This window comes from Oryctolagus cuniculus, chromosome 8 (assembly GCF_051225735.1).
Source record: "Oryctolagus cuniculus isolate XC-2025 breed Fujian yellow rabbit chromosome 8, ASM5122573v1, whole genome shotgun sequence".
In the NCBI taxonomy this organism is placed as follows: domain Eukaryota; kingdom Metazoa; phylum Chordata; class Mammalia; order Lagomorpha; family Leporidae; genus Oryctolagus; species Oryctolagus cuniculus.
The window spans coordinates 39,735,685-39,751,286 of record NC_142874.1 but is presented as its reverse complement, the minus strand read 5'-3'; the positions used below and the strand labels follow the sequence as shown (position 1 = coordinate 39,751,286).

The following is a 15,602-nucleotide window of genomic DNA, read 5'->3' as shown; positions in this document are numbered from 1 at the left end:
GAGGGCTCCACAGAGAGAAGCAGGCAGGAACAGAGAGAGAGAAGGGGCGTCAAAGCAGAAGGCAGGGTGGGCTTCCAAAACGGAGTGTTCATTCCCCACTTGAGTTCAACATATGCAACTGTACAGAAACTTGCATGTAAGTGTTTGTACCAGCTTCATTTCTAAGTGCCAAAACTTCAAAGAAGGCACAATGTCCCTCAGTACATGACAGATTAACTGTGATCCATCCATGCAAGGGAATATTACTCTGTGACAAGACAAATGGTTCATCATTTATGAAAAGACCTGGGGGAGGAGGGACAACCCTGGGGCATGGCAACTTAAGCTGCCACCAATAGCATCCCATCGGAGCACCAGTTTGAGTCTCAGCTGCTCCACTTCTGATCCAGCACCCCGCTAATGCACCTGAGAAAGCAGCAGAAGATGGCCCAAGTGCTTGGGCGCATGCTACCTACATGGGAGACCATAATAGAGTTCCTGGCTCGCAGCTTTGGCCCTGGCTGTTGCAGCCATTTGGGCAGTGAACCTGTGGATGGAAACTCACTCTCTTTCTCTTTCTCTCCCTCTCACTCTGCTTTTCAAATAAATAAAATAAATCTAAAAAAATTAGGAAAAGAGAAAAACAAATAGATAAGAAATCCTCATAAAGCACTCTATAATAGAATGAAACAAATAAGAAAAAAAGAAAAGACATGGAGGAATTCAAATGTTAAGTGAAAGAAGCCAGTGTGAAAAACCTATGTTAAGTGAAATAAGCCAGCCCCAAAAAGACAAATATCAAGTTTTCTCTGATATGTGGTAGTTAATATAGAATACAAAAAAATGTATAAGAATGAAATGGACGTCTTGAGATTTGATTGTTGGTTTTAGCCCTTGTTTATACTGCTGTGGAACTGCGGTTTCCCTACTTTTTACTTGTTGAATATTATGGTTAGTGGTACATTAAGCCTGTGATTATAGAGTGGACTGAAATTATGTTTTTGTAAACAAAAAAGGAAAAAGAAAAAGGAAGGAAGGAGGGGAAGTGGAGGAGGGGAAGAGGGATGGAGAGAATTATGATTATCTACTTAGAATTGTACCTATGAAATACATGAAATCTATTCTCTTTATATTAATAAAATTGTTTTTAAAAGAACTTTTTAAAGGCTATGCAATGGGCCGGCGCCACAGCTCACTAGGCTAATCCTCCACCTGCAGCGCCGGCACACCAGGTTCTAGTCCTGGTTGGGGTGCTAGATTCTGTCCCAGTTGCTCCTCTTCCAGTCCAGCTCTCTGCTGCGGCCCGGGAAGGCAGTGGAGGATGGCCCAAGTGCTTGGGCCCTGCAACCACATGGGAGACCAGGAGGAAGCACCTGGCTCCTGGCTTCGGATCAGTGCAGCACACCGGCTGTAGCAGCCATTTGGGGGGTGAACCAATGGAAAAGGAAGACCTTTCTCTCTGTCTCTCTCTCTCTCACTGTCTATCTCATCCTGTAAAAAAAAAAGGCTATGCACTGTATGATTCCAACTATATAAAATTCTGGAAAAAGCAAAACGCTAGAGACTGTCAAAAGATCAGGGGTTGCTATAGAGTGGGAAGGGGAAGGATAAAATGGTGGCACACAGGGGATCCTTAGGACTGGGAAACTCAATGGTGGGCGCAGGACAAAACTAGAGTGAATCCTAATGGAAACTAAGGACTTGGGATGACAACAACATGTCAGTGTTGGTCATCAGTTATAATGAACAAATTACACATGCAAGGGGTGAATGAGAGAGGAGACCACAAGCAGGGAGCGAGGAAGTAACTGGGAACTCTCGGTCCTTCCCACTCAATTCTCCTGTAAACCTGAAACCACTCTAAATTATAAAGTCTGTTCATTATTATTTTAAACAGATTGGTGTTCAATATCTTAAGTTCAATTAGTACCTGTGGGAATGGAGCAGAGGATTAGCCTGGTGGTTAAGACACCTGTGTCCCACATTGGAGTGCCTGGGTTTGATTCCTGGCTCTGGATCCTGATTCCAACTTTCTGTCAATGCAGATGCTGGGAGGCAACGGTAATGGCTCAAGTAATTGGATGCTTGCCTCCCATATGGGAGATCAAGATGGCATCCCAGGCTCCCGGCTCTGGCTCTGACCAAGCCCTGCCATTGTGAGCATGTAAACCAGTGGAAGGGAACATACTCTCCTACTCTTGCTCTCCCTCTCTATGAATTTTTTTTAATCTTAGAGGCTGGAATTATGGTGCAGCCAGTTAAGCTGCCCGTTGCAATGCTGGTATCCCATGTCAGAGTGCTGGTTGGAGTCCTGGATGCTCCATTTCCTATCTAGCTTTCAGCCAGTGCACTTGGGAGGACAGCAGAGAACAGCCAGGCTGCTTGGACCTCTGCCACCCAGGTGAGAGACCAGGATGGAGATCCCGGCTTCTGGCTTTTACCTGGCCCAGCCTGTCTGATGCAGCTATTTGGGGATGGAAGATAGCGGTCTCTCGCTCTCTCTTTCTCTCTCTCTTTCAGATACTTTGCTTTTCCAATAAATAAATAAATCCAAAAAAAATTTTAATTCTATGCTAATGCATAAAAATTAATGTTAAAAGAAAAGCTAAATTGCCTGTTAGTCTATATAATTTATCTTCAATAAGATTCCCTCTCCCCCAAAAAATTGAGTGATGAACTGCTCAATGCCATGAGGAAAACAAATAAAAAGGACCAACACTGAATCTACTCAGCTTGGAAACTGGACTGTCATGATGACCTTTGACAGAATTGTTAAGTGAAATGGTTAAGGCAAGGCTTGCTCCTGGCTAGTCACTGCAGTGACAAAATGGAAAAACTCAATGTGGACAACCCCCAAGAAGCACAGCTGTGAAAGAATGGGTGGATGGTGAGAAGTGTGGGAGAGTAATGTTTCTTTCTTAACACAGGGGGACTTGAACATGTTTATCAACTGTAGGGAAGACCTGTCTGGGACAAGAAGACCAGAAATGCAGCAACAGAGAGGATATTACTAAAGAAACAGGTCAATAAAGAAACCAGGGTGGAAATCCCACTCAAGTCTTGGAGGAAAAAAATGAATATCAAAGATTTATTGATAAGCCAGAATTAAAGAAAGGGACACACACACACACACACACACACACTGACAGAGAGATCTTTCATCTGCTGGTTCACTCCCCAAATGGCTAAAATAGACATGGCTGGGCCAGGTTGAAGACAGGAACCAGGAGCCTCTTCCAGGTCTCCCAAGTTGTGCAGGGCCCAAGGCAGGGGCCACCCTCAGTTCCTTTCCCAGGCACATTAGCAGGGAGCTGGGTCAGAAGTGGAACAGCCAGGACTCCAACAAATGCCCATATGGGACACCGGCACAGCAGGCAGCAGTGGCTTAACATATTGAGCCATGGCACCAGGCCTTTTCTTTGCTATTTTAATAGACAGATTACCAAAAGGGAGAGAGAACCAAGACCAACTTTTTCTCTCACCATTCAGCCTGATCCTTAGTCTCAAATTCCCACAGACCAGAGTCAGAAGCACTCCACAAGTCTGATGCAGCCCAGTTTTTGCATTGTAGATTTGGACTTGATCAGCAATCAGGAATCCAACCTACCCTCATTCCCCAACTACTACAGCCCACCAGCAACATAATTTTCTGGGGACTTGGCTATGTTGCCTGGTCCTCTTGGAGACTTAGGTACGTCACCTGTAAACCAGCAGAACCACCATCTTCCCATCCCAAGGCTGGGTCCCAGATGAATCACCCTTTTGGAGTTCTTTTGTTGGTAAAACCAGCACCACTGCAGATGGGCCACCACTTTCACTGAAGAGGAAGCCATCTGGTCTGGGAGATTTTCCTTCTAACATCATGGAGAAGAAAAACAAGTCAACCAAGCAGTATTCTCCATGGAAATTTCCAATATCTATCCTCCTCCCCAAAGTCATAGCAACCTCAAAAGATAAACTTCCACTTTGAGGTCAATATGACTCTCAGAATGAGCCAATACTAATGCTAACCAACACTGGAATTCACTGAATTTTTTAAAGCCTTTCTGTTTATATCAAGGACAACTGCACTGAGGTAATGACAAAAGTACCAAACAGTCTCCGAAACAGAAACATCTTAAATGTCGTTGTAGGGACTGGAAATCTTTATCACAAACTCTTGATCGTGTGAGCATGGCATTTTTTAACCAGGAGAGATGACGTTCAAGAAAGGTGGGAAAACAGAAACAGGCTAAACCCACATCACCCCATGATGTGTTTCTGTGTATGAGAGATCAAAGTTTAAAGACCCGAGGCATCTTATTCCCATATATGAACTCTCTCAGTCTAAGAAGTTTAGCAAAGCATGATACGGAAGGCTTAGTCAGAGGGTTTCCACGGAAGGCATTCCAGTACCAGAGCGATGAGTTGGTAAGTTTCCCCTAACCTCAGCCCTGCTCTCTGACACTTTCAATTGCCTCAGCTACAGCCTCAGCCTAAGTCTGGTCAGATTGAAAGTGCCAAGGATAGACCATGGGACAGCCTGAATCACAAACCACACTGATCAGCCAAGACCAGGATAACTGCAAAACTCTTGATAATAGCCTCTTAGGAGCACTAACAAAATCCAAGAACTGACAATCCTAAATGTCTCCTAACCCACCCTCTTAGAGGTTCTTTTAAAAAAAAAAAAAAAAAAGATTATTTAAGAGCCAGTGTTACAGACAGAGCAGAGAGAGTGGGGGGGAGGGTCTTCCATCTGTTAATTCACTCCCAAAATGGCTGCAATGGCCAGAGCTGGGCTGATCTGAAGCCAGGAGCTTCTTCCAGGTCTTCCATGCAGGTGCAGGGGCCCAAGCACTTGTGCCATCTTCCACTGCTTTCCCAGATCATAGCAGAGAGCTGAATCAGAGGAGGAGAGCTGGGACTAGAACATATGAGATACCAGCTCCACAGGGGGAGGCTTAACCTACTACACCACAGCACCAGCCCTTGAAGGTTCTTTAAGCCACAGATGAACTGGGGCGAGGCCCCTCCATGGCCAGGCCCTTATTTTGTTCCCTCCACCCTCTACCACCAGTCTTCAGCCCTTGACCAGAAACCAAAGAACACATTGGAGGAAGATAGCACACATCCTTGCTGTAGAATTTATTCACTGGGGTCACAGAACTAGAAACCGGGGCAGATTGTTCCCTGCCCAAATTATATCTGGGACTGTCCAGTCATTCAAGGAGTTCGATTATATCTGGGTTAAATTACAACCAAGAGATAAAACTATCTATGATCAAAAAGTATCTTAGCCTGCTTGTACTGCTCTACAGATCAGATCCCTTATAAGTAATGGAAATTAAGTCCTCAAGGCTGTGGAGGCTGGGGAGCCCAAGATCCAGACAGTAGCAGGTCCGCTGAGCACAGCTCTTGGCTTCCAACATGGCTCCCTGTTGTTGAGTCCTCCTGGGAACAAGCATGGCATCCTCAGGCGGTAGAAGGGGTGGCAGGGAAAGAACCCAAGCCCTCAGGCCCTTTCCTGAGGGGCCCTAATCTCATCCACGTCAGCTCCACACTTACGACTCAATCGCGTCTTAAAGGCCCTCTCTCCAAATACTATCACGTTGGCAATTAACTTTCAACATACAAACTGGGGCAGACACATCCAGACCATAACAAAAGGCAAGCAATTTTTTTTGAGCTCCTCAAAAGTATAAGCAAGAAATTAGTCATGATGAGGGAGACCACAGTGAAAAACGAGATCCCAGGAGCTAATGTACTCACCCTTACCATTGGCGACAGGTGTGCTTTCCCATACCTGTCTCTCACACACTGCCTGCACAGGACGGTAGCTCAAAACGACAGCTGGCTCTGTGTTTCTTCCAAAGTCAACTAACAGGAGACCATTCTATGTAACAGTTCTATCTCTTACATGAGTAGAGCCCCAAAGGGAATTTTCTATGGGCTGCTTTGTAATAGAAAATACGCCCTATGACATCTCTAACCACATAGTCCTCATGTAATTTTAGCAGCACACAAGACAAAGTGTTTGATGCACAAGTAGGTCCATGTAGCACCTGAACAGCCACAATGAACCCTCCATGTCTGCTATAAGTTCCTCTGATGAGACCTTGGGGCCATATGTAGCTGCATGGGACACTATCATAAATGGTTTCTTATTGTGATCATGTCTTATATCTCCTACTAGAAATTAAATTCTTGATACATGGATGCATGTGCCGTCTTCCTCTTTTCCTTCTCTGTTCAATCCTCCCTCACTTCACTAACACACACCACCTACTGTAAATGTTTTCAATAATAGCAAATGTGGAATAAATGATGGAATGAGGGATCAAAGCTGTGTCAGGTAGGTGTGCATTTAGAGGCAAATGCATTGGAAAAATTAAAACCTGGGGCCAACATTGTGGGTGAGATGCAGGCATCCCATATGAGCACCAGTTCAAGTTCCGGCTGCTCCACTTCCAATCCAGCTAATGTGCCTGAGAAGGAAGCAGAAGATGGTCCAAGTGCTTGGGCCCCCCTTGCACCCTTGTGGGAGACCCAAAAAGAAGCTCCTGACTCCTGGCTTCAGCCTGGTCCAGTTCCAGTTGCTGCAGCTATTTGGGGCATGAACCAACAAATGGAAGTGTTCTCTCTCTCTCTATCTCTCTCTCCCTTTCAAATAAAATAAATCTTCAAAAAGAAAAAGAAAGTCTTCCCAGTATGGTTTATTTTGCCACTGGCAATAAGAAGTCTACTTAAAACACCAGGGCTACCAGAGTAGCTCACAATTCCATTAAGATTTCAAGAAGCTTCTACACTACAGATTCTATGTCCAGTTTCCCAGGAGGAAGGAGGTGAAGAGGCCAAACGCCTTATCACCAGCCAGCATTGTCTTTTTGCATGGGAAGGAATGTTGTCCAGGTGCAACACTGGCCAGAGCTGAACCACAAGACCACCAAGGCAGAAGATGTCTAAGAAAAGTAACTATTTAACTTTTAGCCTCTACAAAAGGGGAGGGCAAGAGAAAAGTCAGATGGGGAATGCGACTGCGTGAGCCACATCCTAGGGCTTTATGCAGATGGCGCTTTTTCCCAAGGAGAAATGGCTTTCATACACAGCACTTCACTGTTTGTTTATTTCAGCTCTTGAAACCAGCAGTACTGAGGAGCTTCACTGTATTCTCATAGGAGTACTTCCAGAACCCAGTGGAAAGTCTTTTCCAGCCCTTCCTACCACTTGAAATTGCTATGGACAGCTCATATTTCTATGCCGAATTTCTGTCCATTGTATTTATTTCAATACCAGCTTTGCAAACTGATTCATTTTGTTAGCATTCTTTTTGCCTTGCTCTGTTTATAAGTTACAGAGGTAGAATTCAAATTTAATATCTATATTTACCATTTCAGTTGCTTTGGGGACACCAATAACTACATGGACACGAACATTCACTTTGCCATTGGAGATATTGCCATAGTTTTTGCTCACTGAATCCTCAATGTGATAAATACATAAAAATGCAAAAAGAATCATTTATTGGTTCAGAGAGCTGTCTTTCCTTTTGGGAAAAAAATTATAATCCTACTTCACACCATACACAAAAATCAGTTCCAAGATAATTAAAGATTTAAATACAAAAAGCAAAAATTCTAGAAATTTCTTTAAGAAATACTTGTCTTATGAAAAGATTTCTTAAACATGTCAAAGGAAACAAACTATAAATAAAATAATTAATAATTTTCTCTAAATTATAATTATTTCTAGATGAAAAAAGACCATAAGAAAAGTTTTTTTTTAAAAAAAAACAAGATGCACGGGCCAGCACTGTGGTACAGCAGGTTAAAGCCCTGACCTGAAGCGCCAGCATCCCATGTGGGTGCCAGTTCTAGTCCTGGCTGCTCCTCTTCCAATCCAGCTCTCTGCTGTGGCCTGGGAAATCAGTAGAGGATGGCCCAGTTCCTTGGGCCCTTGCACCAGTGTGGGAGACCTGGAGGAAGCTCCTGGCTCCTGGCTTTGCATTAGCGCATCTCTGGCAGTTGCAGTCATCTGGGGAGTGAACCAGCAGATGGAAGACCTCTCTCTGTCTCTCCTTCTCTCTATAACTCTGTCTTTCAAATAAATAAAATCAATCTTTTTATTTATTATTTGACAGATAGAGTTAGACAGTGAGAGAGAGACAGAAAAGTCTTCCTTCCATTGGTTTACCCCTCAAATGGCCGCTATGGGATCGAAACCAGGAGCCAGGTGCCTCCTCCTGGTCTCCCATGCGGGTGCAGGGCCCAAGGACTTGGGCCATCCTCCACTGCACCCCCGGGCCACAGCAGAGAGCAGGACTGGAAGAGGAGCAGCCACTAGAACCTGGCCCCCATATGGGATGCTGGCGCCGAAGGCAGAGAATTAACTAAGTGAGCCACGGTACCGGCCCCATAAAATAAATCTTTAAAAAAAAAAAAAAGATGCAGAAGGAGTGAATTTATGTGCAATTCATTTCATCTTTTTTTATTATTTGTTTTAGAGACAGAGAGCTGCTATATGCTGGTTGACTAGTCAAATGCCTGCAACAGCTGGGGCTGAACCAGGCTGAAAGCCAGGAACTCAGAACTCCATCCAGGTCTCCCATGTGTGTGGCAGGGACCCAAGTACTTGAACCATCACCTGCTGCCCTCCTGCCAGAGTGCAAATTAGTAGGAACCTGGAATCAGAAGTGGAGCTGGGACTCGAACCCAGGTACTCTGATACAGGAGATGGCAGACAAGTATCTTAACCACTGCACCAAATGCCTCCCTTTCATTAATTTTTTTAAAACATGATATCAAGAATACATCAATAAGATCTACAAACCAATAAAGAGCATGACAAAAAAAAAATAGAGAAAGCCGGGCAATTTGCTTGAGAAGAAATTGAGTAGCCAAAAAATAAACAGTAACTACTATAAGCTTCACTTTTCATTGGTGAATTTAAAAAATTAAGGAGTCATTCACAACCATCAAATTGGTAAAAATATACACCTGCAATGCTGAGTGTAAGGATGTAGGGCAGGAGCCTTCCATCAGCACAGCCACTTTGAGAGCAGCCTGGACCACCTAGCAGTTACCCCATGACTCGGCAATTCTATTCCCCTGCTCGTCTCTCAAGTGTGCACTAGAAGACATATGAGAGTACTTCCAGAGATGTGCTAGAAAGTGGAATGAAAGGTAAGCTTATTTTGATATAAAAAGTAAATTGTGAGGGCGGGCACTGTGGTGTAGTAGGCTAAGCCTCCACCTATGGCACCACCATCCCATTTGGGCACTGGCCTCTGTCTCAGCTGCTCTTCCTCTGATCCAGCTCTCCGTTCATGGCCTGGGAAAGCAGTGGAAGATGACCCAAGTGCCCAGGCTCTTGCACTCATGTGAAAGACCCAGAAGAAGCTCCCAGCTCCTGGCTTCAGATTAGCCCAGCTCCGGCCATATCAGCCATCTGGGGAGTGAACCAGCGGATGGAAGACCTTTCTCTCTGTCTCTCACTTTCTGTCTGTAATGCTGCCTCTCAAATAAATAAATAAAATCTTAAAAAGAAAAGAAAAGAAAATTTTGAAATCTATGCAGTTTTTCTTACATGCATTTTCCATGAAGTTCCTGAAGATCTCTATATTCAAAGATGCTCACCGTAGCTTTGTTGTAATAACATGAATTTGGAAGCCATCTGATTACCCATCAGAGGGAGAATGGGAAAATAGTGATTGCAGATTCATCTATAAAACACTAAAGGATAAGAAAGAGCTTATATGCCAACATGTGTAGATCTCCAGAACAGAGTGGGAGAATACAGCATCCTTAAAAAAAAAAAAATACTTATTTATTTATTTGAAAGGCAGAGTTACACAGAAAGAGAAGGAGAGGCAGAGAGAGAGAGGTCTTCCATCCACTGGTTCACTCCTGATTTGGCTGCAACAGCCAGAGCTGTACCAATCCAAAGTCAGGAGCTAGGAGTTTCTTCCAGGTCTCCCACATGAGTGCAGGGCCCCAAGGACTTGGACTATTTTCTACTGCTTTCCCAGGACATAGCAGAGATTTGGATTGGAACAGTCAGGACTCAAACCGGTGCCCACATGGGATGCTGGCACCGCAGGCAGCAGCTTTACCCACAACACCACAGTGCCAGCCCCTCCCTGGTGTTTGCAATCTTGATCCACCACCCCCCACCCACCATGGACTTTGTCTCTCCTATGATGTGCACTCCAACAACTGCACACCAAGTGTCTCCAGTAGGGCTGGTGTCACGGTATGGGCACTGGTTCCTGGCCTCACTTTTTTTTTTTTTTTTTTTTTTTTTTTGCCAGGCAGAGTTAGTGAGAGAAAGAGAGACAGAGAGAGAGTTATAGACAGTTAGAGAGAGAGAGACAGAGAGAAAGGTCTTCCTTCCATTGGTTCACTCCCCTAATGGCCGCTGCAGCCAGTACACTGTGCCGATCTGAAGCCAGAAGCCAGTGCTTCCTTCCAGTCTTCCATGCAGGTGCGGGGACCCAAGCACTTGGGCCATCCTCCACTGTCTTCCTGGGCAACAGCAGAGAGCTGGACTGGAAGAGGAGCAACTGGGACTAGTACCCGGGGCCCCAACTGGGACTAGAACCCGGGGTGCCGATGCCACAGGCAGAGGACCAGCCAAGTGAGCCACGGCGCTGGCTCTGCGTCCAATTCTGCTCCCTGATAGTGACCTGGGAAAATCAGCGGAAGGTGCCCCAAGTGCTTGGGCCTCTACATCGACTTGGGTGACCTGGATAAAGCTCCTAGCTTCTGGCTTTGGTCATTTCAACCATCGAGGAGTAAAACAGCACATGATTCTCTCTCTTTCTCTCTCTCTCTCTCCCTCCCTTTCTGTGTGTGTGTGTGTGTGTGTCTCCCTCTCTCTCTGTAGCTCTGACTTTCAAATAAATAAATAAATAAATCTTTAAAAAAAAAAGAATGTCCCCAGCATCACAGCCTTGCCAATAATTTTTTCATATGCAAACTCTTTTATATTTCTTCTGTCTCACTCATTTACAGCATCCTGCCTACATCCTTTTTGCATAGGGCTCTTAAAACATATTGAAATTAGGAAATAAATTTGGAAATGAAATACATTAAAAGTTTGAAATCGGCCGGCGCCGTGGCTCACTAGGCTAATCCTCCGCCTGCGGCGCCAGCACCCCAGGTTCTAATCCCGGTTGGGGCACCAGATTCTGTCCCGGTTGCTCCTCTTCCAGGCCAGCTTTCTGCTGTGGCCCAGGGGGGCAGAGGGGGATGGCCCAGGTACTTGGGCCCTGCACCCACATGGGAGACCAGGAGGAAGCACTTGGCTCCTGGCTTCGGATCAGCACAGCGCACCAGCTGCAACACGCCAGCCGTAGTGGCCACTTGGGGGGTGAACCAACGGAAAAAGGAAGACCTTTCTCTCTGTCTCTCCCTCTCACTGTCTAACTCTGCCCGCCAAAAAAAAAAGTTCTAAATCAAAAATGAACTAACAGAAAAGCTCAGACAAGGGCAGGCATTTGGTGCAGAGACTGAGACACCTCTTAAAACACCCACAGTCCACATCAGAGTGCTGGGTTAGAGTTCCAGCTGCACTCTGCTTGCAGTTTCCTGCTAATGGGCACCCTGGAGGCACCCGGTTACGGCTCTAGTAGCTACGTCTCTGCCACCCACATGGGAAACTGAGTTCTTGGTTCTTCACTTCAGCCTGGCCTGGTCCCAACTATTGCAGGCATTGGGGGAGTGAACCTGCACATGGTTGTCTGCTTCTGTCTCTCTACTTTTCAACTAATCAAAATTAAAAAAAAAAAAAAACACTCGAACAAAAAACACTACTGCAACATTAGTAGGATACTGAAGAATAAAAGCATATCAGGGGCTAGTGTTGTGGCACAGCAGGTTAGGCCACCGCCTCCAGTGCCAGCATCACAAACGAGCAACAACTGGAATCCCAACTGCTCCACTTCTGATCCAGCTCCCTGACAATGTGCCTTGGAAGAAAGCAGAAGATGACCCAAGTCCTTGGGCTCCTACACCCACAGGAGAGACCTGGATGAAGCTCCAGGCTCCTGGCTTTGGCTTGGCCCAGCCCCAGGCATTGGGGCCATCTGGGGAGTGAATCAGGGAGTAGAAAATCTGTCTCTCTCTCTGTCTCTCTCTCTCTCTCTCAATTATCTATCTATCTATCTATCTATCTATGTATGCGTGTGAGTGTAACTCTGCCTTTCAAATAAATAATTTTTTAAAAAAAAGGAAGCATATCATGAATACTACAAATTTGATTACCCAGGCCTTTTCTTTTTTAAATATTTATTTGAAAGTCAGAGTTAAGCCAGCGCCGCCGTAGCTCAATAGGCTAATCCTCTGCCTGCGGCGCCGTCACACGGGGTTCTAGTCCCGGTCAGGGCGCACGATTTTGTCCAGGTTGCTCCTCTTCCAGTCCAGCTCTCTGCTGTGGCCAGGGAGTGCAGTGGAGGATGGCCCAAGTGCTTGGGCCATGCACCCGCATGGGAGACCAGGATAAGCACCTGGCTCTTGGCTTCGGATCAGCGTGGTGCACTGGCCTTAGCGCGCTGGCCACAGCAGCCATTGGGGGGTGAACCAATGGACAAGAAAGACCTTTCTCTCTGTCTCTCTCTCACTGTCCACTCTGCCTGTCCAAAAAAAAAAAAAAAAAAAAGAGTTACACAGAGAAAGAAGGAGAGGAAGAGAGAGAGAAAGAGGTCTTCCATCTGCTGCTTCACTCCCCAATTGCCCATAACAGCCAGAATTGCGCTGATCCGAAGCCAGGAGCCAGGAGCTTCGTCAGGGTCTCCCACCAGGTGCAGGGGCCCAAGGACCTGGGCCATCTTCCACTGCTTTCCCAGGCCACAGCAGAGAGCCGGATCAGAAGTGGAGCAGCTGGGACTTGAACCAGTGCCTATAGGAGATGCCGGCACTGCAGGCGGCAGCTTTACCCACTACGCCACAGCACCAGCCCCACAGGCCTTTTCTGATGATGTGAATGGCTGTATTGGTTACGTGATGCTGGGTAGAAGAGGCATCCCTTTAGCTCTAAATAGCTTCCTCTGGTTTGAGGAGTAAGCATCACTTGGTGTAGACAGAAAAGAATACTAAAGCTGAGAGAGTATGTGCCAAAAACTATCACTAGCTACAAAGACGCTGATAAGACAAATACTCCCCCCACTAAATCTTGAATTCCACAGATGTATGACCTTATTCCCTAAGTTTAACATATGTGCCTCTGGAAAGGTTCCTGGTAACCTTCTGACTTAAGCTAAGAAGAAGAATCACAACTGAAATGAGTCAACAAATGCAGTCACCTTTTTCCAGAAAACGCGAGTTTTTGTTTGCTTGGTTTCAGTTCACATGGCATTTGTTGACCCCTGAGTTTCCATTATCCCTTTGTGGGATTCTATTGATTCCCAAGAATCATTTACAGGCAATACAGTTTTTATGAACACCTTCCTGTAACTTATTCTGTGATTCAAATTCAGAGATTCAAATTGAAAATCAATTGATCAATATAAAAAAAAATCTGTAGTTGAAAGTGCAGCTACAGATCTTGAATTGCCAAGATCCTAGCCAGTGGCTATACAGCACAGGGTCCTCTCTTTTTAATTTTGGGCACTATGTCACTGTCTGAATTTTGACAGGTAGCATCAGATAATCCAGATCCTGAAATAGCCCCTGGTGCCCACAGTGCTGAGCACACGGAATCTCCTCCTTTGAGGAGAGTGAGGAAGTTGGTAGAGCTACTTATGAGGTTTACTCCAGAATATTACCTGCTCAGGACTTCACTGTACTAAATCCAATGGAGGCAGTTGGCTAACTGGTAAACAAGTGTTATTGTTGCCCTAGGACATGACAACAACCATTATGGACAAATTTGTCATATTTCCACTACTTTATCTCTTCACGGGTATACACTCTAAGAAGGTAAAAATCTTATTTAGTTGGAAAGTAAAACCAAACAAAATGATAATGGAAGCATTGTCCAGAAACACCAGGCTTCCTCTGACTATTTTACCAACTTCTCAACTGCATTTTCGTAGACATGAATTTATACAGAATGTTATCTCTGTATCATAAGATGTAGGAGGTATGTTTCTACTATTATTCATTTGGAGTTGTTTTTAGTGTCATATAAAATAAATAAGAATTTGTTCTAAATCTACAATTACCATGAGTAAATAAATTTCACAAAGTTTGTTTTCAAATTAACCTAAACCAGACTTTGGTTTATATTAAAAAGTTCCCTAGGGAACTGGGTTTTATATTTGAGACCCTGATTTAGCTACAAGATTTATAAGGGCACATGCAGAAATACAGGTCCCCACTGGGTGATGAACCCAGGCTGAGACATAATTATAATTCTCTCTGCTCTCCATTCTGCTAGAAACTGCTCCCAGGAGCCCAGAGGCAAGTCGCTCGTCAAAGAATATGAATGTTCCATGGAACATGACCAACCTGCATCACCTCCCAATACCCAAGTCCAATCTCAAGGACATTAGAAGATGATGCACACATCTTTTCAGTGGGAATATATTCTTCCCTTGGAACCAATGTCAGCAGTATGATTGATGACCTTGGAGCCAAATGCAGTTGAATCTGCTTGTGCATCCGCATTCTAGGTTGTTGCTCACTTCAACCTGGGCTAAGTACAGTGGCAGCACCCACGAGCCTAAATGAAAAAGAATGGCTCCAAGTAACATGTGTAAAACAGCTCAAGAATGGAAAACGGAAACTTTACTTGTAAAAAAATTAAATTGCTTCATAACCATGTGAAATTTCTCAGGATGAAGTCTCTCACTGGGAGGCCTGATCTTGGTGGCCTATTCTCCATGGAAATGTCATCAAAAACATCACTTTATGGGGCAGAGTAAGAGGATTTATTTATCAGTCCACAGGAGGATACCACAAACCGGGTTGCAGTGTTGTTCAGGTGTCTTTGGCCCAGTGTTGCTGCTGTCATTTCACTGTAACATCAAGGACCCGGGCCACCCAGAAAACTCATGAAGTCTGTTCGTCAACAGCAGAGATCTCAAGAACATAAGGGTTAATATCAATATTCAGCTACGTAACAAAAACAAGAGGTAACAAAATCATTGGACAGAATCTGTTCTTTGTCTTGATGACACCCTACTCTCAACCATATATCCTCACCTCTGCCGAACAGGGATTTGCACTACTCAATGCAGCAGGGGCCCAATCCTGCAAGACTGTAATAATCACCAGTATAATATGAAAAACACTGTGTTATCAGTTCTTCCTAAAAGAAATATGCCCATTTTATACACATATTTTGGATACTCAGAGTAGGCAGGTTCATAAGAAGTCAGAATTGTACCAATCTTACAAGAATCAGCAAGGCTCCTTTCCAAGCATTTTCTGGAAGTCTGACAGGGAAATATGTTCCCTTTGGATAAACAACTTGAATAAAACATCAGTCATCATCAATTGCTTAGTCCCTAAGTGATACTACTCACACACTTCTCTAATGTTTCAGCAGAGACTCTCCTTTGACAAAAGGATTTAATGGTTCTGTGTTTATCAGTATGCCATAATTTTTATCTTTCATAATTATTTTATTCTGTTTCATCATACCCAAGGATCTAAAAATCTGCAGCAAACCAGACCCAAATCTAGTAGGAGAAGAGAAATAAT

At 44.6% G+C, this 15,602-nt stretch overlaps 1 protein-coding gene across 9 annotated transcripts in view; it reads right to left on the bottom strand.

Moving 5' to 3' along the window:
- The window catches only part of LOC127483248 (uncharacterized), a 99,074-nt gene that overhangs the window by 67,493 nt on the left and 15,979 nt on the right, over positions 1 to 15,602 (bottom strand). For 4 of the 9 annotated variants that reach the window (XR_016211848.1, XR_016211851.1, XM_089302308.1 and 1 more), the window contains exon 2: positions 3,680 to 3,833. The exons of the other annotated variants lie outside the window; for them this stretch is intronic. Coding sequence is in view for 2 of the 4 variants with exons in the window: in XM_089302308.1 (XP_089158434.1) it covers positions 3,680 to 3,833 (154 nt within the window). In the remaining 2 variants the exon portion in view is untranslated. The remainder of the gene's footprint in view (positions 1 to 3,679; positions 3,834 to 15,602) is intronic. 9 annotated transcript variants of the gene reach the window in all.